A 23013-nucleotide genomic window follows, 5' to 3' on the forward strand; every position below is an offset into this window, starting at 1 on the left:
ACCTGAGTACTTCTACTTTTACTCAAGTACAAGACCTGAGTATTTGACGTCCCGCTGACGGAGGGACTGTGGTGGAAGCATCTCAGAAATAAAGAGTCAATAAATTGTCTTTGAATATTTGAAAGGATCCAAACTCTACAGACTCACATCTTCTTGAAGTCGCACACGCTGTACTCGGGCCAGTCGATGTAGCAGACCACGCGGTCGGGCAGCTGGTCCGTGTTGGAGTAGTAGTACTGAGGGAAGGCCAGCAGCAGGGCCAGCACCCAGATCACCCCCACCACCACCTTCGTCTCCGTGGACGACATGCGCTGCTGCAGGGGGTGGATGATGGCCATGTACCTGCAGCGGGGGGGGGGGATAAAGATGTTACGATGCTGAGGAACACCTGAGATCATCGAGGGGTTAGTGATAGGGTCAAAATGACTACAAAACAAATCACAAAAAAGCTGCAACAAGACATAAAGAACCTTTGATATGGCTGCAAAGAGCTGCAAGATAACCGAAAAGACACACAAAGCAACTACAAAGAGAAATAAGACCAGACTACGGAGACCAACTCAACCACAAGACTTTAACCAACCCAAAACACAGAGATGCAAAACAACCACAAAGACACTCAAAAGCACAACGAACAGACTTTAAATGATTATAAATAGACCAAAAGTTGTCATGATCCTTGCTTTGTGTCTGTTTCCTGTTTTATTTTGAAATGTTTTCCCCTCTGTGTCATGTCTACCTTCACTTCCTGTCTGCGTTTCCCTCCTGTGCCTGATTGTGTCATGGTGTTCACCTGTTGCCCCTGTGTTTCTCCTCCCCTCTCCAGCCGTGTCTTGTCTTGTGATTACCCATGAGTACTTAGTCTCTGTTGCCCTTTTGTCTCTTGTCCGGTCGTCGTCCTTCATGTGTCAAGTTAAGTATTTTTCATGTCCTGTATTCGACTAGCTGTGTATTTTCGTTAACAGCTTTTTTTTAATAAAGCTCGCTTTTGGTTCAAACCCCCATACCTGCTGTTAGGGAATATTTTGTGTAAGCTTGTGACCTTTCGCTCAGGCCGGTGACCTCTTCACACACGTGACCATTGGTCTCCTCACAGCTGCTTGTGTACTGCTTGTTTTCAAGTTAGCCAGTTGTGTCCTTCCTCTCTGTCCTCCTCTGACATGGGCTAACGGCCCTGCAGGTGCTGTTATCTTCATTAAGGAGGGGCAGCCTGGGCTTCTGAAGCCTTGTCCCCACAGTGGGTAAACTCTCACGCCTGCTCTTACATTGGTTTTATTGTTTGGGGCTGAGTCCAGATGCTTCGTTAGACACCTTATGTGTGACCGGGATGTCAGGTTAAGTTGGACGTATTGTCCTAGATTGTTTAGTCTGCTGCTCTGAGAATGTTGATTATCCATCTGGAACTAGTTAAAACCTCTTTCTATCCCTGAGATCTTCAGGATTGGTTTGGCAACCGCTGTGGCAACTCGTGTCTGCAGTAAATGTCTTGTCAATTCTCCGGCCGTAACTCCGAATAAACCCAACAGTGTTTTGCCATCAGTTCCTGCTCTCCAGTGTCTCTCTGAGTTTCGTCTCCATTGCTTCTGAGGTTTCCCCCATACCTGCCTCCCCTTGTTTCTCTGCATTTGGGTCCTTTACCACAACCCTGACAAAAGTACTGCAAAGGGAGACAAAACGGCTAGAAAGAGATGCAAAACAACCACGAAAAGACACACAATGACACGGAACAGTAACAGACACAATGCAACCACAAAGAGCCTCTAAATGAAAGCAAAGATGCACACAATGAGCACATTAAAGAGCGTCCTCCTCCTGTACAAATATATACACTTGTTTACTTACGTAATTTATTATAAATCACTTTGTGGCTTAATATCTGAACCGATGCTAAAATGTTCCGAAGCATGCATCAATATCCATCTCAAATCTACAGATACAGTATATTAGACATTTTGGGATGTTTACATTTAAAACTACAGCCAGAAAGCTGCTTAGCTTAGCTTAGCATAGATAGCAGAAACAGGGAAACAGCTGCCTCGTTAACTGCATCAGACCAGGGAATAATCCTGCATGAAAACCCACTGCTGATCCAATCAGTAACAAACAACATCTTGGTCTTCGTTTTATGCTCGGCTAGTTTCACATGCTTCTGCTGCATAGGGTAAACTCAAACACACACTTCTTTAAACACACTTTGGTGAAGCGAGTCCGGCAAATGTCACGGTGGCATGTGAGGAGAGGACGAAGAGGTGTAGCTACAGATGATTCAGAAGTATTTACATCTATATGTGGTGTGAAAAATGCTCATTTGGTTCAGCATCAGACAGTGGGAATAGATCTTCACACCTGCGGTAAACACACACACACTCGCCCACACACACACAGATCTGAGACATTTAAAATAAAGCTAATCTTAAGGTCACATTAAGCTTCAATTGTCCAAAAGAAAGAAGTGTGCTCTCGGGTGTGAAAGAGACAATGGAGTAACATTACAAAGAGTGTATGATGTGGAGTAAAACTGAAACGGTTCCCTCTGCGCTAATGTAATCACATTGTTACAATCAGAGAGGGAGAGAGCATGAATAACTGATAGAACATCATTAACGCTGAGCGGCATTGGGAAATTGGTTTCCCGAAAATGGCTGTGAGGAGAAATTATAATTCTCCACCTCAGGTCTTTATTTTCTACATCAGAGATTTGGTTGCATTGCTGAACTCATCGGCGTTTCAATTGAACCACTCAATAACCTGTGAGCTGTTTTATGCAGCAAAATGTTGATCATTTATTAATATAATATAAGGATTTTTTTCTGGAAAAATTAAGCATCTGACGTCACTTCCTGTCTAAATTAAGCCCCGCCCACTTTCAGGGGAAAATCCTGCATCAAAGAGAAGCTGAAAATAATAGTGTCTTCACGTCTTAAAGCTGCTGAGTCATATATTGCTCCTCCAACAACAAATAGATCCAGAGCTCCGGTTCCTTTACTTCCTCTCCAGAAAAAAGGAGAGTAAAAGAAAGGATCAGAAATCTCAGTCTCAGTGTCAGCCTGCTGCCTGCCACTCGTCCCCCGCAGACCCACCGGACATCCATCCCCTATTTACTCTCCGTAAGCTGTCTCTGCCGTCTGACCAGACACCTGACCCCATCTCCATATCTCTGGACTCATTAGACCCGTTCTGACCAACAGAGAGATTGTTCTTTGGCATCACTTTAACATTCTATGGGGAGAATCTGCGTTTTGTTTTTGTGTCAAATTCTTTATTAAAGCGGCCCTATTCTGCTTTTTGGGGTTTCCCTTTCCTGTAGTGTGTTCTATAGGTTTTAGTGCATGTAAAGGGTCTGCAAAGGCTAAAATGTCTGTGTTGCCTCCATTGGACTACTTTGTTTACCTCAGTAAACATGTTCCTGATGAGTATAGGTCTCAATCTGTAGTTTTTATGAAGTTTAGAATTACAGAGTACTCCTACACTCTGGTACTTCTACTTTGACTCAAGTACAAGACCTGAGTACTTCTACTTTTACTCAAGTACAATACCTGAGTACTTCTACTTTTACTCAAGTACAAGACCTGAGTACTTCTACTTTACTCAAGTTCAAGATCTGAGTACTTCTACTTTACTCAAGTACAAGACCTGAGTACTTCTACTTTTACTCAAGTACAAGACCTGAGTACTTCTACTTTTACTCAAGTACAAGATCTGAGTACTTCTACTTTTACTCAAGTACAAGACCTGAGTACTTCTACTTTTACTCAAGTACAAGACCTGAGTACTTCTACTTTTACTCAAGTACAAGATCTGAGTACTTCTACTTTTACTCAAGTACAAGACCTGAGTACTTCTACTTTACTCAAGAACAAGATCTGAGTACTTCTACTTTTACCTGAGTACCAGACCTGAGTACTTCTACTTTTACCTGAGTACCAGACCTGAGTACTCCTCTCACCATCACTGTTTTTATTTTTCGTGGTTCCCTTTTATGAAAAGCTCTCCAGTGAAACGTCGTCCAGAGCCAAAGAGGTCCAATTAAATGCTTAATCCCACTAATAACCCAAATGAATCAGCTAAATGGACATTCTCCCTCTAATTAAATCAGAGACATGAGGAGGCTTTAGAGATGGAACGCTCCCAGCGGTGTGCAGAGGACGTAAGATCACAGCCTGGGCTTTGCTTTGGCTCGGCTTCAAACTGCGCTGACAGCTGAGTGACTTTTACTTCCTGCAGGTGAGTCACAGTCGCTTTTGATGCCAGAATCAAACCCACACCTGCAGAGGACAGCGGTCAAAAGCCCCCCTACCCCCCTGCCCACTGGCAGTGAACTCAGATGAAATGCTTCCTGGACACCCGGCCAAAACACAGTGCAGGTTTTAAACCGGCCCTCAATCCGTCACGACTTCATGGAGTTTATGGACAGGAATGATCTACACCATCCGCTCAGAGAACACGTATTCACTGCCTTCCAACACGGCATTGGTTTTGTGTTTGAAACGAGAGAAGCAGGTTTATGTGTTCAGGACCACCTGGGATATTATTACGGCTGTCATCTTTAACGCATTACTGCTTCAGATAAACCTGGAAACACAAAAACTGAACCAAAGATCCTCTAACCATTTCACCAGTACTACCGTACGAGTACACGTCCTGTGTAGTACACATCAGACAGAGGGTGATCACAGTATGAACACTACCTTGGTAGTACGTGTCAGACAGAGGGTGATCACAGTATGAAGACTACCTTGAGAGTATGTGTCCTCTGTAGCAGGTGTCAGACAGAGGGTGATCACAGTATGAAGACTACCTTGAGAGTATGTGTCCTCTGTAGCACATGTCAGACAGAGGGTGATCACAGTATGAAGACTACCTTGAGAGTATGTGTCCTTTGTAGCACGTGTCAGACAGAGGGTGATCACAGCAACTTGACGCTTTAGCAAAGTGTCAAGTGTCTCAACATGTCTCAACATGTCTCAACATGTCTCAAAGTGTCTCAAACTGTCTCAAAATGCACGGTGAAGTAAGAACCAGAAGAGTACTCCGACAGAATCCATTCATTTAGACGTCGTTTCAACTTGACGTGCATCGATTGAATCATGAATGGCGCACCACCAGGGTTGCTAAGAGCCCGTTCTCTGTTATGACTGATTGATTTCATTCTGAGGACGGAGTCTGGACCACATGGGTGGAGTTGCATGGAGAGAAGTAGATGTATGTTATGTGTATGTTCCCATGTTTTGTGTTTTTGCAGGACAACTTTGGATGTGTAGTAATGTTTCTACAGTAAATGCTTTCCTTATGGATTGGCATGTATTGATATTCTGTTGGGATGTTGCGCCTTTGTTTAATGCAATTATTCAGTCCTGGTTTTATGTGTTGAAGTCAATAGCTCTTTACAAGATGTGGATGTCTTCCTCATCTTTATAGCTGTAATTGCAGGATCACAAATGGAAAATGCACAGTGGAGTAAAGCTGTATTCAAATCTAATTGCTCTGATCTTTAACCACAACAATGAAAAACGAGTCTAGACTTTTTACATAAATGCTAAAAACCACGGTGTGACACATGATGTCAAATGGTGACTCACAGTTGGAACACAATTGTCATTTTTAAAAAGCCCTTAACTGTGACTCAAAGACAAGAATAGATTCCTGATAAAGAAGCCAGAAATGCAGCAGAACTGGAGTCAGATGAGAAGAGTCATACTGATCTCATCCCTGTACTGTACCGTGAGCACAGCTGTTAGTTGGTTAGCTTAGCTTAGCATAAAGACTGGAAATAGGAGAACATTCTCCGTCCACCAGCAGCTCCAAACACACTAAAGCCATCTGATGATTTGATCATTTATAAGAATACTACGATGTGAGAATTTGAAGAAGACCTTGGAACACCTGTACCAGAATCGGCAACAGATTGATGTTTACTTTTAATAATATGCAAACTCAATATTGAATTCTTGATACCCTTGGATGCATCTAAAGTCCAGCCTGACAGGAGGGTAATGAGCTGCAGCTGAAGAAGCACTATTTGACCTTTCCTGCTCCGCGGCTGAAGGTTGCTATTGATTTCTTATAAACAGGAGGTTCTACGTCTTACTTTGCAGATTCGTGTCCCATACAGTGTTCTGCCAATTTATGGGGAAATGTTAATTAATGGACAGCAAGACAAACTAGACGTCACCCAGGGAGAGCAACTTCCTCCGTCAAGGACCAATGGTGCATTCAGGGGCTCCTCTGATGGTCTCATTTATCGATTATGGAAGTCGTTCCAACCCAATGTGTTGTATTGATGTTCTTTGAGATGAAATGTGGAAACAACATGTAGGTTAAAGGACTTGTTGTGCTTAATTACAAAGACACTGACTTAACAGAGTCTTTCCATGTAATAGGTCTCCACCTTTCCCACTATTTTGCCAATGTTCAAACACAGCACAAAAAAGCTCGATGTTGAAATGGCTGAGCTGAAACATAGTTCAGTATCTGCTGCAAATGTAAATGGGTTCTCCCTCTGCTCATGCTGCACCCTTCCACAACGTCTCATGAAAATGTGGCCAGGAGTGTCTCTGTAATCCTGTTGACCGACAAACTCAACTCCTTGGAAAACAAATAATGGAAAGTCATGAAGATAGCGTCAAATCCGTCAGGAAGAACCTCATTTAAAAAGTCAACTGCGAAAGCTTTGTGACTGAGTCTGCTGTGCACACTCAAAAGCTTCAACACTTCATCACTGTTTCCGTTTGAGTTTGCTTATTCTGTTAGATTAACTCCAGAAGATGGAGAATCATTTGGACTCCAGCATCAAAATGAACTCTCCTGTTTTTTAAAGTCTACAAAGAATATGGCTTGTATTTCACTGCTTGGAGACTGTACACAACCTCTCTTTCCTGAAGGTTTTTCTCAATGAAATGGATTTTTTCCACGTGAATTTGATCAATTGTTCCAACTATTCCGCCTGTCCCTGAATGCAGCACAGACGTCCTATCTTGCACTGTTACCAAAAGTGAGAAATGGTTTTGCTGGAAATCAGCTCAAAAAAGCGTTGTTTTTTCCTTTGCGTATTCTCCAACCTTCATTAAAACCTGTCCAGTAGTTCTTCTGTAATCCTGTTGCCAGACAAACACACCTCCTTGGTGCACATAATAATGGAAAGTCATAAAGATAGCCTCAAATCCCTCCATGGGAACCACATTTTAAAACTCTACCTCCAAATGTTTATCATGCAAAAGCTTTGTGACTTCAAAACCTTCAACACTGTCATCCAATGTCCCTGTTGACCGTGTTGCTTCTGTCTGATTAACTCCAGCAAATAAGAAATGATTCAAATCCTCAAACACTCCTTTAAATTAACAGTACTCTGAGGTCCGACAGCCGTGGCTGCAGCTGTATTTCATGCTTATGGTTCTCTTTGCACACAGCCCTCCCTGGGTTCCCCTCCCTTTCATTTCACATCTTCACAAGCACCCCTTCGAGGCTCCAAATATCAGAGTGTGTTCAATATCTGATTCCTCTCGATGGGATGCCTCCTCACTGGCTGTCAGGCGGCATGAGGATGGATTGCATACGTGATCTACACCTTCAATTATCCACAAATAGCCCCGACACCACAGAGGCATCGCGGCAGATCGATGTAATCACAGTGAGGCTGCTTCAGTGTTTACCTGGAGAATGGAGACGATGAGGAGGGAGCAGCGCAGGTGTTCCTTCAAATTACATTTAGAAGTACTCAGACCTTGTACTTGAGTAAAGTAGAAGTACTCAGGTCTTGTACTTGAGTAAAGTAGAAGTACTCAGGTCTTGTACTTGAGTAAAGTAGAAGTACTCAGGTCTTGTACTTGAGTAAAGTAGAAGTACTCAGATCTTGTACTTGAGTAAAAGTAGAAGTACTCAGGTCTTGTACTTGAGTAAAGTAGAAGTACTCAGATCTTGTACTTGAGTAAAATAGAAGTACTCAGATCTTGTACTTGAGTAAAGTAGAAGTACTCAGATCTTGTACTTGAGTAAAGTAGAAGTACTCAGATCTTGTACTTGAGTAAAGTAGAAGTACTCAGATCTTGTACTTGAGTAAAGTAGAAGTACTCAGATCTTGTTCTTGAGTAAAGTAGTAGTACTCAGGTCTTGTACTTAAGTAAAGTAGAAGTACTCAGATCTTGTTCTTGAGTAAAAGTAGAAGTACTCAGACCTTGTACTTGAGTAAAAGTAGAAGTACTCAGACCTTGTACTTGAGTACTTGAGTGCGTGCGTGCATTATTGTCTCCTGGAGCCACTCCATCTCTTCACCAGCCAGCAGACTGAGGAAAAGCCTGATCCCCTCTTCCCTTGGTGAGTGTGTCGCTGATGAATATGTGTGTGTGTGTGTGTGTGTGTGTGTGTGTGTGTGTGTGTGTGTGTGTGTGTGTGTGTGTGTGTGTGTGTGTGTGTGTGTGTGTGTGTGTGTGTGTGTGTGTGTGTGTGTGTGTGTGTGTGTATGTGTGTGTGTGTGTGCACATTTAAATGCTCTTGCATCAGTGTATGTCCACTGAGGAAGAAGATGAGCTTGCTTGTTGGATTCAGCCTAATCTATAAAAGTCCAATCCTCCCAGCATTTAGCCGACGTGCTGCAGAGTGACAACAACAACAACAACAACAACAACAACAACAACAACAACAACAACAACCTGATACAGAAGTGCACGGTAATTCCCCAATGGAAACGATCAGTTCTCCTCAACCCCTTTCACATTCAGTTCATCAGATCCAGGTCCCTGGCGAGCTCAGAAGCCCCCCCTCATCACTCCGGATCTCCTAACCCTAAACCCATCAGAGCATGACGGGGGTCAAATGGTGTCTTGCACTTTGCACACATGGCAATAAATATGTGTATCGCATCAAACACACTCCATGTCTCTCTGACTGAGCTGCTTTTGTTTGTGTCTTGGCACAGTGTCTGCGACCGGCTGTGTTTGCAGCTCTTTCTGTTGACGGGGTTTTGGATTTGTTGCCCTTGTAGACTGTGATGGACATGTGTTGTCAAATTGATGTGAATGTGCTCTTCTTGTGCAGATCAAAGGTGAAGCCCATTGGATTTTCAGAGCCATTGTGACATTTAAAGCAACTACTAACAACCTCATAGTGAAAGATAATATCACATTAATAATAACATCATCCACCAGACAGCTAAATGCCCTTCAGCAAGGCACTGCCAGACCATTCACATGCACTAATGGGAGAGGATTTTCCAGTGACAGGAGACGACATGTGTTGATTGGAGTGTTGTTTATACTCAGAGGTGATACAGCTGAGAGGCAAATGTTCAAAATTATCTAAACGTGTGACACTGACTCACAGGGATGTGGGTTTATAGAAGCACGGATGCTTCTTTTCAACAGCCTCAGACTGAAACAATAATCACCGGGAATTTGACGGCTCACTTCAGGGCAAGAAGTCAAAAGCAGAATGTGCGATCAAGTGATGAGCAAACACACAGACATGGTTTAAATGCGTTAAAACAGGAGAGTCATTAGACCAGAGACACAGAGACTATTACCTCTGAAGCGCTGATTCCATCTAACTTAATTACATGTTGACATCAAGCATAATGATCTCTGCAGGAAGCAGGAGAGGCAGGACATCCTCGGTTCAAATCCCAAGCGTTTGTGCTTGTTACGTAAAGTATCCCTCTCTTTTGACGTGTTTAATCGATGTCCCTCTTCCAAAGACGGGGGCAAAACTGATTGTGTTGTAATTTATGTATCGTCGACCTCTATGTTTACTGGTTTGTTGAGATGGAAACATGAAATAAGTGAGGCGCTGTGGCCTAATTGGTTAACGCTCCTGTCTTGTAAACAGGAGATGTTCGAATCCCAGCAGTGCTTCACACAGGGCACCAGTTTGGGCACTGTAGAGAACCAGTTTCAAGGCATTTTTACTAGCATATAGAAGCACAACTGGTTTGGCCTTAGAGAAAGTGTTGAAAAGATCCTTCAGTGATTATTTTTCAGTACAAAACAGGTCTTTGGGACTACACACTTACACAAAGTCGATGTGAGGCACTGCTGGGATTTGAACCCAGGATCTGCTGTTTACAAGACAGGCGCTTTGACCAACTAAGCCACAGCACCATTTGTTCACATGATTGACATCCTGCAAATATGCTGAGGCCCTGCTGGGATTTGAACCCAGGATTTCATCTTACCTTCCTTTCTTAACATGATGTAAATGCATGGAGGGGGCACAGAAGAGGTGCTGTCGCTTAGTGGTCAAAGCGCCTGTCTCGTAAACAGGAGATCCTGGGTTCAAATCCCAGCAGTGCCTTAAGTGGTCAGTGTGGATCTACATTATTCTCATTAAGGATCAACATGTTTGCCTTTGGAAAAATGCCATATCATCATAGGGAGTTTTGACATTCTGAAAATCCACTGAGGCCGTGCTGGGATTTGAACCAATGATGTTGTGTTAGCTTCCCTTTTAATGTGATGTAAATGAATGCATTTTATTTATACGAGTTAAGAAGAGGGGAAAGGCCACTGTCGCCTAGTGGTCAAAGCGCCTTTCTCGTAAACAGAAGATCCTGGGTTCAAATCCCAGCAGTGCCTTAATGGTTTATCTATCTATCCTCTCTGTGAACTAATAGAGTACACTTTCCTAAACCTATGAACACACCTAGCATGAACACTTGGGCAACAGTGATGTCACTAGTCCTAACAGCTGACCATTACTGCATAAAACGTGACCTGGCTTTCTCTTCCTTAAACAAACCAAAGTTCAAATTCAGGATTTCTCAGCTATACTCATTGTTTTGGTATTTGAGTTTAAGCGAACCTATTCAACCAACATCGTTTCTAAAAGAACATGTGCGGCAGGGATCGTGATGTCATTACGGTAGAGTTCAACTCGATGTTAGTTTGTTGTGTAGATGAGAACGTGGTGCTGTGGCTTAGGGGTCAAAGCGCCTGTCTTGTAAACAGGAGATCCTGGGTTCAAATCCCAGCAGCGCCTCACATAGGACACCGATCTGACACTTTGATGAGCCAGAATCTTATGTTTATTGCAAAGAAGTGAGGCTACCAGCTGTATAGCGTTCTTCCTTGTATAGAAAATACTGTGGAGGTCTTCAGTGACCTTATTCGATACCAAAAGTTTTTATTGAATGAGAACAATCTATATAAAGCAAAGTATACGAGGCACTGCTGGGATTTGAACCCAGGATCTCCTGTTTACGAGACAGGCGCTTTAACCACTAGGCGACAGTGCCCTTGTAATCAGATCCATTTTCTATAATATTGAAGCTGCAATAATTCTGTGAAAAGACGATAGCACAAAATAATGGGCTCCCACCAATGTCTCAGAGGATTTGCAGGAGGTCAAGCACTTCAAGTGAACCTTTGATTTCAGGATGCCTTCCTTATGAGACATTTTTCCAAGGAGAGGGTCGGCTTTGTTTTTGTGTCTTAACACAGCGCTGCCTTCACATCTAGATCCGTGCCTCGAGTGGTCATTAGAGGAACTGCAGTTTTTGTAACTTCTGAGTTGGTTTCATTGTTCAGACCCAGAAGTTCCAGCATGGTTAATAGTTTACTGTAGAATAGAAAAAAACACACATCTCCAGAGGGGGGAAAAGAGGCGCTGTGGCTTAGTTGGTCAAAGCGCCTGTCTTGTAAACAGGAGATCCTGGGTTCGAATCCCAGCAGTGCCTCACACAGGACACCAGTCTGTACACTTCAAACAAACTGAGTTGTTTCCTTTAATTTCATGTAGGAGTAAGGCAACCTAAACTAAACCGGTTCCCTTTGTCTTCACTTTCTTAAAGGTGCCACAGAATGGAAAACTGTATTTACCTTGGCATAGTTGAATAAGGAGAGATCGGTACGCTGAACTGAACTACCTCAACCTTATCACTGATCAATTAAGGCACTGCTGGGATTTGAACCCAGGATCTCCTGTTTACGAGACAGGCACTTTAACCACTAGGCGACAGTGCCCCTACCTACCTCATGTCAAAGCTGGTAGGTTTTCTTGAGAGACTTTGAAGGAATGAGAACAATCTTCAGGATCTCCTGTTCGGGGTCTCCTGATGCTGGGTCTCCTGATGAATGCCTAAGTGGATTTGCAGGATGTCAATCATTTCAAGTGAACCTCCCTTTGCAGGAGGTGCTGTGGCTTAGGGGAGAACGATCCTGTTTCGTAAATAGGAGATTCTGCGTGCAAATCCCAGCAGTGCTCAAACCTAGCCTATATTAGCTTAGCGTTATTCTCATTCATCTCAAAATACATGCAAAGGCTTTCTGGAAAAATCCCACATGAAGAATGTATCCTGAAATCAAAAGAACTGAGTTAATTACTGAGATGTAAATGAATGCAGCTTTTTGATATTAGTTAAGAACAGGACAGGAGATCCTGAACAGGAGATCCGAATCCTGAACAGGAGATCCCGAACAAGAGATCCTGAACTAGGAGATCCTGAACAGGAGATCCCGAACAGGAGATCCCTAACAGGAGATCCCTAACAGGAGATCCCGAACAGGAGATCCCGAACAGGAGATCCTGAAGATTGTTCTCATTCCTTCAAAGTCTCTCAAGAAAACCTACCAGCTTTGACATGAGGTAGGTAGGGGCACTGTCGCCTAGTGGTTAAAGCGCCTGTCTCGTAAACAGGAGATCCTGGGTTCAAATCCCAGCAGTGCCTTAATTGATCAGTGATAAGGTTGAGGTAGTTCAGTTCAGCGTACCGATCTCTCCTTATTCAACTATGCCAAGGTAAATACAGTTTTCCATTCTGTGGCACCTTTAAGAAAGTGAAGACAAAGGGAACCGGTTTAGTTTAGGTTGCCTTACTCCTACATGAAATTAAAGGAAACAACTCAGTTTGTTTGAAGTGTACAGACTGGTGTCCTGTGTGAGGCACTGCTGGGATTCGAACCCAGGATCTCCTGTTTACAAGACAGGCGCTTTGACCAACTAAACCACAGCGCCTCTTTTCCCCCCTCTGGAGATGTGTGTTTTTTTTCTATTCTACAGTAAACTATTAACCATGCTGGAACTTCTGGGTCTGAACAATGAAACCAACTCAGAAGTTACACAAACTGCAGTTCCTCTAATGACCACTCGAGGCACGGATCTAGATGTGAAGGCAGCGCTGTGTTAAGACACAAAAACAAAGCCGACCCTCTCCTTGGAAAAATGTCTCATAAGGAAGGCATCCTGAAATCAAAGGTTCACTTGAAGTGTTTGACCTCCTGCAAATCCTCTGAGACATTGGTGGGAGCCCATTATTTTGTGCTATCTTCTTTTCACAGAATTATTGCAGCTTCAATATTATAGAAAACGGACCCGATTACAAGGGCACTGTCGCCTAGTGGTTAAAGCGCCTGTCTCGTAAACAGGAGATCCTGGGTTCAAATCCCAGCAGTGCCTGGTATACTTTGCTTTATATAGATTGCTCTCATTCAAGAAAAACTTTTGGTATCGAATAAGGTCACTGAAGACCTCCACAGTACTTTCTATACAAGGAAGAACGCTATACAGCTGGTAGCCTCACTTCTTTGCAATAAACATAAGATTCTGGCTCATCAAAGTGTACAGATCGGTGTCCTATGTGAGGCGCTGCTGGGATTTGAACCCAGGATCTCCTGTTTACAAGACAGGCGCTTTGACCCCTAAGCCACAGCACCACGTTCTCATCTACACAACAAACTAACATCGATTTGAACTCTACCGTAATGACTTCACGATCCCTGCCGCACATGTTCTTTTAGAAACGATGTTGGTTGAATAGGTTCGTTTAAACTCAAATACCAAAACAATGAGTATAGCTGAGAAATCCTGAATTTGAACTTTGGTTTGTTTAAGGAAGAGAAAGCCAGGTCACGTTTTATGCAGTAATGGTCAGCTGTTAGGACTAGTGACATCACTGTTGACCAAGTGTTCATGCTAGGTGTGTTCATAGGTTTAGGAAAGTGTACTCTATTAGTTCACAGAGAGGATAGATAGATAAACCATTAAGGCACTGCTGGGCTTTGAACCCAGGATCTCCTGTTTACGAGACAGGCTCTTTGGACTACTAAGCCACAGCGCCGCTTTTTTCCCTGTTTGGAGACGTGTGTTTTCTCAATTCAACAGTAAAGTATTAACCATGCAGCAACATCCAGGTCTGAACAACTCAGAAGTTACAAAAACGCAGTTCCTCTAATGACCACTCGAGGCACGAACCCAAATGGCTGGATATGAAGACAACAAAGCCACATTTCTTTCTGGAAAATGTCTCATAAGAACGTCCCACAGGTACCCTCGAGGCACTGCCTCAAAGGGTGTATGAATGATTCTCTTTTAAGGACACAATGTGTAATCCTAAACGTGTATTTTCTGATGAAAAAGAATCACTGAAGGAAAGTTTTCTAAGGCCTGAGAAGTTGATTCTACATGCTAGGAAGTATGCCACTGAGTCCAACACTCTGGTTCTTTATAGCACACAGAGTGGTGTCCTGTGTGAAGCCCTGCTGAGATTCAAACCCAAGATCTCCTGTTTACAAGACACCCACTTAAACCAACTAAGCCACAGCGCCTTATTCCTGTTAGTGTTCATATCCAATCAGTGGTTTTTGAGAGTTAATTAAAATCAAGTTGTCATTAGAGGAAATGTGTTTGTTACTTCAAAGTGTCTCTCATCTCTCACAGTTCAGGGTTAGGGTTGCATGGTTAAACACCTACTGTCTCTATTCTCCAGGTGGGACAACATGAGGCGCTGTGGCTTAGGGGTCAAAGCGCCTGAAGTATATCTTATAGCGATGTTTGTGAAGATGATGAAGAAGTCTCCGGAGACACCAGCTTGTATATAATAAGGTTTAGTACAACAGCATAGTATCAGACACCAACACGGGCGATGCGGGGTTCCCAGAGCCAATTGTGGAAGTCCCCCGAACAGTCTTTGTGCATACCATTTAAAGAAGAAGAAAGAGTGTGCGACCTAAAGTGTGTGTATTCCCATGAGGGAGGCAATACCTCTGTATGCCCCACTCGGTGACCTAGGACATCTTTCACGTATTCCAGATGTTGTTTTTCACTCTTCTTCCACCCAACATTCCTCTGGCCTCAGAGAGTATCTACCTTAGTATACCTCAGATTTAATACACCACACGCCTCTCTTGTAAACAGGACATCCTGGGTTCAAACCGAAGAAGTTCATATGCAACCAACTGAATGATGCTCTACTCCCAAGAATGCTTTCATCATGTGACATTTTTCCTGGAAAGCTTTCTCTCACTTCAGTCTACAAATGGGAAGTAAATAAGGGATTCACCCACTGACATTCTCCTCTTTCACACATCCATGCCACTCCTGTCATCATCCCATCGTCCCTCCATCGAGCTATAACGCAGTGTTCCCACCTGTCATGCAACCAGAAAGAGAGTAGTGGGCAGAGTAACCTCCCTGTATGAACCCTCTGGGGACATAGACGGAGGAGGGAGTGGAGGAAGTGGGAATTGAATGAGAAAAAGGTGATAGAGCCGGAGAGGCGGCAACCGTAAGCTGTCGTTTATATTCTGATCAGGAAGTCATCTGCAACAAACTGGCTGTGCTCTTCAGCTACGGTAGGTGAACATTAGAGGTCACGCATGGGAAGCTTCAGCTGACGAGGTCCATCACGGTTGTATTTCTTAAGGTATGAGCTGTGTGAGGGGCGCCATGTCGTAGCTCAGAAGTCAAAGAGGAAGCCAAGTGATAACAAAGCGAAGCATATTCCCGAAACAACTCCCACTGAAGTGCCCTTAAGGAAGTGAGCACTGTTCCACTTCAGACACAAAGCACTGCCTTACACCATGAGCAGTAACTACCCTTTAAGGGACCAGTGTGCAGGATTGAATGTAGCTTAGTGCTGATTCCAATAACCGAATATCCCCTTCCGAGGATCAAGCAGAATCTATGAAGGGACGCTCAGATGAGTCCTAGATGGGACAGCTTTCCAGAAAAGCATTTGGCCTCGTGCTCACACACAGATTTGATTTTTGATGATAACATACATGTGCATACACCCGCTAAACACCTTCCTATTCAGTGTTGGAGCCCTCTGTGAGGCACGCGCAGGTTTTGAACCCAGAGCCTCCTGTTTGTAAGAAAGGTGCTTTTAACCACAAATGCAACACCTGCAAAGCTTTGTGTTTAAGTGGTTTGTATCCAGTATTGTTCAACTCTAAGGTCACTAGCTTAACCTCTTCATGCTGCAAGAACAGTAAGAGGTGCTGTGGCTTAGTTGGTGAAAGCGCCTGTCTTGTAAACAGGAGATCCTGGGTTCGAATCCCAGCAGTGCCTTAGTCTTTAACATAAGCTGGAGATGTACGTGATCATGAGCTGCTGAGCTGCAGGGGCTACAGGGACTGATGGAGCACCGGAGACGTGATCATCAGCCTCCATGAAAGCTCCCCCGGCTCATATATCTCCCTCCTCCAAGTTTGTTCACTCCCTCAGCCTCTCTTCTCCTGGTCTGGATCATTCTCATCTCTTGTGTGTCCTGTTGTCTCCAGCTTCCTACAGTATTTCTAACTAACGTCCTCTTCCTCTTATAAGAACTGAAGATCCTGTCTTTTAAACAGCAGATCCTGGGTTCAAATCCCAGCAGTGCCTTAGGAAGAATATTAGTTACTATGCTGAGTACCAGTACGTAGAATTTCATATGAAACAACAAATTTTATCTTTAGTGACAGCAATGACGATCCACTAAATACTAAACACCGGTTCCAAAGGATGCATACACTGGTGCCCTGTGTGAGGCACAGCTGGGGTTTGAACCCAGCACTTCTGTTTTACAAAAAAGGCGCTTCAACCTAATATGTAAAAAGAAAAGCAAACCTTAGTTTTTGAGGGTTTAAACCCTGTGTTGTTCACATCTGTGTTTGCTGGTTTGTCCTTTTCATGCAGGAGAGATCACTAAGAGGCGCTGTGGCTTAGTTGGTGAAAGCGCCTGTCTTGTAAACAGGAGATCCTGGGTTCAAATCCCAGCAGGGCCTGTTGTATAGTCTGGTCAAGACATGTTAAGGGTGTCTATGTTGTGGGATTCTTGAGATTTAATAGAGGTTCGAATGGATTTCTCTCCAAAAATGTTTTTTTTGCATAACTTTAAACATACACAATTTACAAGGCGCTGCTGGGAGTTGAACCCAGGATCTCCTCTTTACGAGACAGGCGCTTTGACCGCTAGGCGACAGTGCCCCGGATGACCTCCTTTTCTTAACTCAAATCAAGCTGCATTCATTCACATCATAAATCCACCAGAATGGGTTCAAATCCCAGCAGTACTGCAAGCAGGAGGCGCTGTAGCTTAGTTGGTCAAAGCGCCTGTCTCGTAAACAGGAGATCCTGGGTTCAACTCCCAGCAGTGCCTCACACGGTGCACCAGTCTGTGTCCTGCGGAGAACCGCTGTGAGAGGCATCTGTCCAAGCACAACGAAGGAAAAGGGTGCCTCATACAGTTTGTATCAGCAACATGTTTCGAAGCCTCACTGTTGCAGTGGCTTTTCATGTTCAGATTCTATACTCTATATCAGGGCTGTCCAAACTGGGCCCCTCAGTAGAGGTGAGGTATACTGTTGGTAAGTGAATTGATACGTTATCAAAATCAATCAAATGCAGCTTTCAGAAATCAAAGGTTTACAGAGGGTTTCATTTATGAGGTTACTGGAAGTGTTGGCAGCTCATTCCTTAAAACACACGCCTCAGACTGCTGATAATCAGGGGAAATCTGAAGGGGACATTTCATGTGTTTCACAAATAAGTGATTTTTTTATCGACCGAGATTTGTTGGAAAAAGGTTTTCAAATTTAATCGGCTGAATTTATTTGAAAAGTTGGCTTATTACTCATGAATACTACTGTGTAATATATGTATTTAATAAGTACGATATAAGGAAAGCACACGTTTCATGTGTGGGCCGTAGTCCATTGTACTTGCTGAGGGCCGATTCAAAATGGACAATCGGCCGCATTTGGCCCCCGGGCCGTAGTTCGGACACCCCTGCTCTATAGGATTACCCATAATAACCTATTTTGAATCTTGTTCTCATTACTGCAGGGTATACAGACTTCTCCACCTCTAACAGAAATATAATTACTGTGGCAAATAGTTTAAGGGCTTATGCAGAACAAAGGCCGACCATAAATAAATATCGGTTGGCTTCATGGCGGATTATCTAACCAGTTGGTGAGGATGGAAGTTGGGCCTTTGGCTGCCGGACTGTCTGTCTGTTACTTTTCTTCTCCTCCGGCTGTCGTATTGATCCGTCTGCCAGACTGTGTGTGTGTGATTCTGTTTCTGGTGATGCCTTTTTTTAATAAAGGCAAGCCGCGTGTGTCAGTGATCTTTGAGGTCCAATAGCTTTCCTTTTATTCGGTCAGAACTGCAGCATCTTACGTGTTTCAAGTCTTTGTGGTTTTAGGCACTCTTGTTATCATTTTGCATTTCCCTATATATTAATGTCCATGCTTTGAATCTCTCTTAAGTCTGTTGGTATTTTTCTGTGGTGGTTTTGCATGTCATAGTAGTTGTTTTGCATCTCGTGAATTTGTGTCTCTTTGAAGCAGTTTTGATTTTATATTTAGTGGTTTTGCATTTTTTTGTTGTGTTTTCTCAGTTTATGTATTGGTTTTCCATCTTATAGTTTTCATGCATGTCCCTTTGATCATTGAGCATGTATTTCCAGTCATACTGCATGCCTTTCTGTGTGTTTAGCATCTGTTATAGTAGTTATAGTCATTTTGAGGTACATTTTGTTCCCCTAGCAGTATTTTTCGGCGTTTTGGGAGGCTCTTATGCACTCAAAACAGCACATATAATTACAAAAGCATGACATTTGAGACACAACACAGGCCTGAACATGAGCCTTAATCACCTGAATACAGAGAAATATGATCATTTTAAGAAATGAGGCCACAAGGGAACTTTTTGCTTTTGTTATTCCATCCATTTTCGTCTTATCCTCATCATTAAGTACTGCCACTGCTAGAAAAACCCATTTCCATCAACAGAGAATCCCCGGGAAAAGGAATAGCAACACATTTTTCAAAGGCGCTTTGAGCCTGCGTGCAGCTGAGGTACGAATGTCTCTAAAGCTTCGGGTTTTTCTCAACAAGTTGAATGCAATCAGCACAGGAGCCTGCAGCCCTGAGCCGTGCTGCTGATCTATGGGTGGTGTGCTGCAGGAACCCCGCAGGAGCGTCTGTAGCGATGGAGTATATTATCAGCCGCGACACAACCCTCCCCTCGATGAGACCCCGCACATTTGCCAGAAACGACCTCCTGTGTGGCGAATAACGGGAGCTCTTCAGCCAGCACAGGAAGTGGAGAAGGGAAATAAAGAAGTGAAAGTTTAACGACGGCTGTGAGTGATGGTCCCCGCCGGGGAATCCACATTTTCAGAAACAACTTCCAACTCCGGAAAGTGTTGAATGCTCCTCCAGCAGGTTTTTAATAACACCTTTGTGTTGCACGGTTCAGGGAGAAGTAACCTGGTTCAACCTTCTCCGGAGTAACACCTCTCCGGACTGTGTGGCCTGGGGTGGGTCCTTTAAGGGGTCATGTTTGCGTATCGCTGTGGTCATTTTGCATCTACTTTTAGTCACACTGCATGCATCTGTGACTGTTGTGCTTCTGTTTATAGTCCATTTTTGTTGCTCTTTGCATCTGTTTACCATATATTTCCAGTCAAATCTCATGCCTTTGTGATTGTTTTGCATATAATTTAAGTCATTTCATAGCTTTTTGAGTAAATTGAGAGTCTCCTGGTAGCAATTTTGAACTATTTCTGCTTGTTTTTGTTTCCTCTGCAGTGGTTTTACACCTGCTTGTAGTTTTATAGATTTAGGGTCTCTTTGTAATCGCTGAGCATCTATCTGTGGTCTTTTTTCATAACTAATCTCAGTCATTTAATGTCTCGTTGGGTTGTTCCACATTTTGTTTCAGTACATTGCATCTATTTTAAGATGTTTTATATTTATTTTTGTCCATTTGTAGCAGTATGTACCCGTTTCTGGTCGTTATGTGTATGCTTTAAGTGATTTACTGCCTCCTAATTTCATTTCAGCTTCGTTGTCGTAAGAAGCCGCCCCTACTGATGAGAGTTCCTGCACACATGGATGATAATTGAGAGGAAGTGAAGCCTTGCATGGATACAAACAGAAAGACAAAAAAAACCCATGCTTTCTCCACCGAATCACTTCAGGACAGAGTCTGGCATGGGCAGATAAAAACCAAACACAATTATTGTTTGCTTTTAAACAAAGACTGCATTTTACTCCGACTAGATCCAGAGAGCAGTGAAGCAATAACTGAGACTGAGCTACACACAGCTTTCTTCCACATCAGACAATAAGGAGAGGAAAGAAAGCCCCACGTTACTGTTCATTTCAGCAATAACAACAGGAGTTTTCCAAAACTTGGTTCCCTTTTTTACACTTGACACGGTCAGCACAACAGAACTCAAAATACATTTAATACCATCTCCAAAAAAACAGGCCAGGTTGCATAGAAGTCTATAAGAAAAAGATGCTTCTTCTCTTTTGATTTATTCCCTCAGTAAACATTTTCCTGATGAGTCTCGATCTCTAGTTTCAAGGTCTGAGGCTCGTTTACCTGTAATGGCCAGCAGGGGGCGACTCCACTGGTTGCTAAAGGAAGTCTGATTGTATAGAAGTCTATAAGAAAATGACCCTACCTGTCTTGTGATTAACTACTTCAGTTAACATGTTCCTGAGTTTCCAAGTCTTGTTCGATACAGCCTGATTAAGCATCATTTATTAATTGATGGTCCCATTTGATTTAAGGCGGGGCTACATTTTGATTGACAGGTCGCTACTATGAATGTTTTATGCGTTTCACAATTTTATCTTTTGGACAGTTTTTTTTACTTGATTAAAGGTAATTGCAAAATGTTAGTAGCCTTCAAAGTGTCACAGTCTGCTTCTTCCCCTGCCTGCTGCTCTCAGCACTTTTCCCAATGACCCCGCCTCCACCTCATCAGCTCACCTGGGCTCCCAGCGGCCTCTCATTGCTAATCAAGACACTATAGCAGCCTCTCTGCCTCGGTCAATCATTTCCAGATTGGGCTACGATTCACTCAAGACTCTGCTGTATGGAGCTAAGTCTTCAGGCTTTAAAACAGTGGTCTGAAAGCGTGGAGACTATGTCTGCTTCTTATAAACAGTTAGTGGTAATAGTTATATGGTAAAAACTGCTCAATTTAAAGAGGCATATTGGTTTGGGGGGTTTCCCTCTCCTGTAGTGTGTACTATATCTTTTAGTGCATGTAAACGGTCTGCAAAGGCTAACATTCCTGTGTTCCCTCCAAGGGGAGTTTCTCTTCCACACATTAAAGCATGGAGACATGTCACAGTAGAGGCACTAAATACAAATAGTAACTGGAAATGAACATAAAAGCGCCTCTTTAAGTGTCTTTTAGCCATCCATGGTACCGGTAACGGCCAAGATGCCAAACTCGAGACTGCAAAATCACAGTCCACAAACCAATAAGTGACGTCACAGTGACTACGTCCACTTTCTAAATGCAACACCTAAAATAACACCAATTCAACAGGAATTTGACAACTGCATTCTGCTACATCTAAAAGCCAATTAAAAACACTCCTGATTGGTTCGTCCAACCCTGAACGCCTCTTTTCAACTCCTTGATGTGTCGAAAGAATACACAGCGTGGCGTTTCAGCATCTCTCCTATACTCATATATTACAGACCCTGGAAGGAGAGATAATGACCACCTGCCACAGGATCAGATATCTCTCTCTCTCTCTCTCTTGGACACAATTTTCTGGATGTGACGGGCATGTCTGCAGAAGATTGCCAGAGATGCATCAGACAAGAAAAAGGAGTATTTCCCAGGTGTGTCGCAAGAGAAGGTATGCAGTGTGATGTGAACAGTGTAAAGCTCTAATTCATTTTGGCAAAACGACAAGGTAGCAAAGCAAACAAGAAGGGCTCTCATCCCCTGGGATTGTGCTTAATAGAAATACAGAGCTGCATGATGTAATGCTGATGTCACTGCTGTTCTGATGGGAGAGAAATGCGCGTTTTCAGTGACGATCCTGAGAGGTCTGCAGGGATTTTGTTGCCTCTTCAGGTGTGATGTGATGCACATTGATAAAGGAAGATATCTGTCTCCAATAAATACATAATCAAGCCCTGCATAGGTGCCCAAAATGCCTTCAAAATAAAAGCATAACGTTAAATAATGACACTAAATAAAGAGAAATTTACTACAAACAAAAACAGCATGGAAACGGATCTTTAGGTATTCACCATGTTCTCCACTGACATTGAAATACATGCATCCTGTCAGGCATACTTCATAATAATTCCCTTTGTGTCATTTGTTGAGACGTTTTAGAAACACGGAAAGTCGAAATCTAGGCTGTCTTTTGACTTTTTACCAAAGGTTCTTTGGGTTGATGACTATTTAAACCTAAATCGTTCTGCTGTGCACCCATATTGTTTTCTTCCATGTTTTGCTCTCCACTGTTGGACCTATATTTTGATTCATAGTACTGAATAGTTACACATTTATTTGAGTAGTTGTGCTTTTATATTGAAGGCACGCTACAACCACACAGACCCGTGCTTGGGCTCGGGTTGAGATGGGATTCCTTTCACTTCTGTAGGACACACCATAAAGGAATACATGAGAAAATCAAAATACAACTGAGGCACCAGATAGCGACTCTTTAGGGAAATTATCCACGAGAATATAGTTAATCAAATATGTTAATATAATATATTTGTGCATTTAATTTCCTCTGGGTTCCAATAACCCAACAGAACAATGGATAATGGTTTAACCTGTAATGCCTCGCTGCTTTTTCTGTGGCTTTTTGAGGTTTTCCCTGCGTAACACTCACAGGAGGAATCCTTCCCACAGCGGGGACATTTAGGAGGATTTTGGTCCATCTTCGTTGTGCCACAGGTGGAAAATATGCCGAGATGTGACTTTTTTGTTTGAAATTCTTCATCATTTTCTCAATGGATGATCATGCTTAATGCTTACAGTGTTAG

At 43.1% G+C, this 23013-nt stretch overlaps 1 protein-coding gene and 14 non-coding genes across 15 annotated transcripts in view; 8 read left to right on the top strand and 7 right to left on the bottom strand.

Moving 5' to 3' along the window:
* The window catches only part of tacr1a (tachykinin receptor 1a), a 46700-nt gene that overhangs the window by 23024 nt on the left and 663 nt on the right, over positions 1-23013 (bottom strand). Inside the window, exon 2 of the mRNA XM_063898352.1 lies at positions 148-342. Within this exon, the coding sequence (XP_063754422.1) occupies positions 148-342 (195 nt within the window). The remainder of the gene's footprint in view (positions 1-147; positions 343-23013) is intronic.
* trnat-ugu (transfer RNA threonine (anticodon UGU)) lies at positions 10015-10088 on the bottom strand. Its single transcript has one exon. It is a non-coding gene; the product is annotated as a tRNA-Thr (tRNA).
* trnat-cgu (transfer RNA threonine (anticodon CGU)) lies at positions 10209-10281 on the top strand. The gene has a single exon. It is a non-coding gene; the product is annotated as a tRNA-Thr (tRNA).
* On the top strand, positions 10893-10965 carry trnat-ugu (transfer RNA threonine (anticodon UGU)). The gene has a single exon. It is a non-coding gene; the product is annotated as a tRNA-Thr (tRNA).
* trnat-cgu (transfer RNA threonine (anticodon CGU)) lies at positions 11149-11221 on the bottom strand. Its single transcript has one exon. It is a non-coding gene; the product is annotated as a tRNA-Thr (tRNA).
* trnat-ugu (transfer RNA threonine (anticodon UGU)) lies at positions 11589-11662 on the top strand. The gene has a single exon. It is a non-coding gene; the product is annotated as a tRNA-Thr (tRNA).
* Positions 11876-11948, bottom strand: trnat-cgu (transfer RNA threonine (anticodon CGU)). The gene has a single exon. It is a non-coding gene; the product is annotated as a tRNA-Thr (tRNA).
* On the top strand, positions 12580-12652 carry trnat-cgu (transfer RNA threonine (anticodon CGU)). The gene has a single exon. It is a non-coding gene; the product is annotated as a tRNA-Thr (tRNA).
* Positions 12866-12939, bottom strand: trnat-ugu (transfer RNA threonine (anticodon UGU)). The gene has a single exon. It is a non-coding gene; the product is annotated as a tRNA-Thr (tRNA).
* Positions 13308-13380, top strand: trnat-cgu (transfer RNA threonine (anticodon CGU)). The gene has a single exon. It is a non-coding gene; the product is annotated as a tRNA-Thr (tRNA).
* On the bottom strand, positions 13565-13637 carry trnat-ugu (transfer RNA threonine (anticodon UGU)). The gene has a single exon. It is a non-coding gene; the product is annotated as a tRNA-Thr (tRNA).
* Positions 13968-14041, bottom strand: trnat-cgu (transfer RNA threonine (anticodon CGU)). Its single transcript has one exon. It is a non-coding gene; the product is annotated as a tRNA-Thr (tRNA).
* Positions 16199-16272, top strand: trnat-ugu (transfer RNA threonine (anticodon UGU)). The gene has a single exon. It is a non-coding gene; the product is annotated as a tRNA-Thr (tRNA).
* Positions 16894-16967, top strand: trnat-ugu (transfer RNA threonine (anticodon UGU)). The gene has a single exon. It is a non-coding gene; the product is annotated as a tRNA-Thr (tRNA).
* Positions 17268-17341, top strand: trnat-cgu (transfer RNA threonine (anticodon CGU)). The gene has a single exon. It is a non-coding gene; the product is annotated as a tRNA-Thr (tRNA).

This window comes from Eleginops maclovinus, chromosome 12, assembly GCF_036324505.1.
Source record: "Eleginops maclovinus isolate JMC-PN-2008 ecotype Puerto Natales chromosome 12, JC_Emac_rtc_rv5, whole genome shotgun sequence".
NCBI classification, from domain to species: Eukaryota; Metazoa; Chordata; class Actinopteri; order Perciformes; family Eleginopidae; genus Eleginops; species Eleginops maclovinus.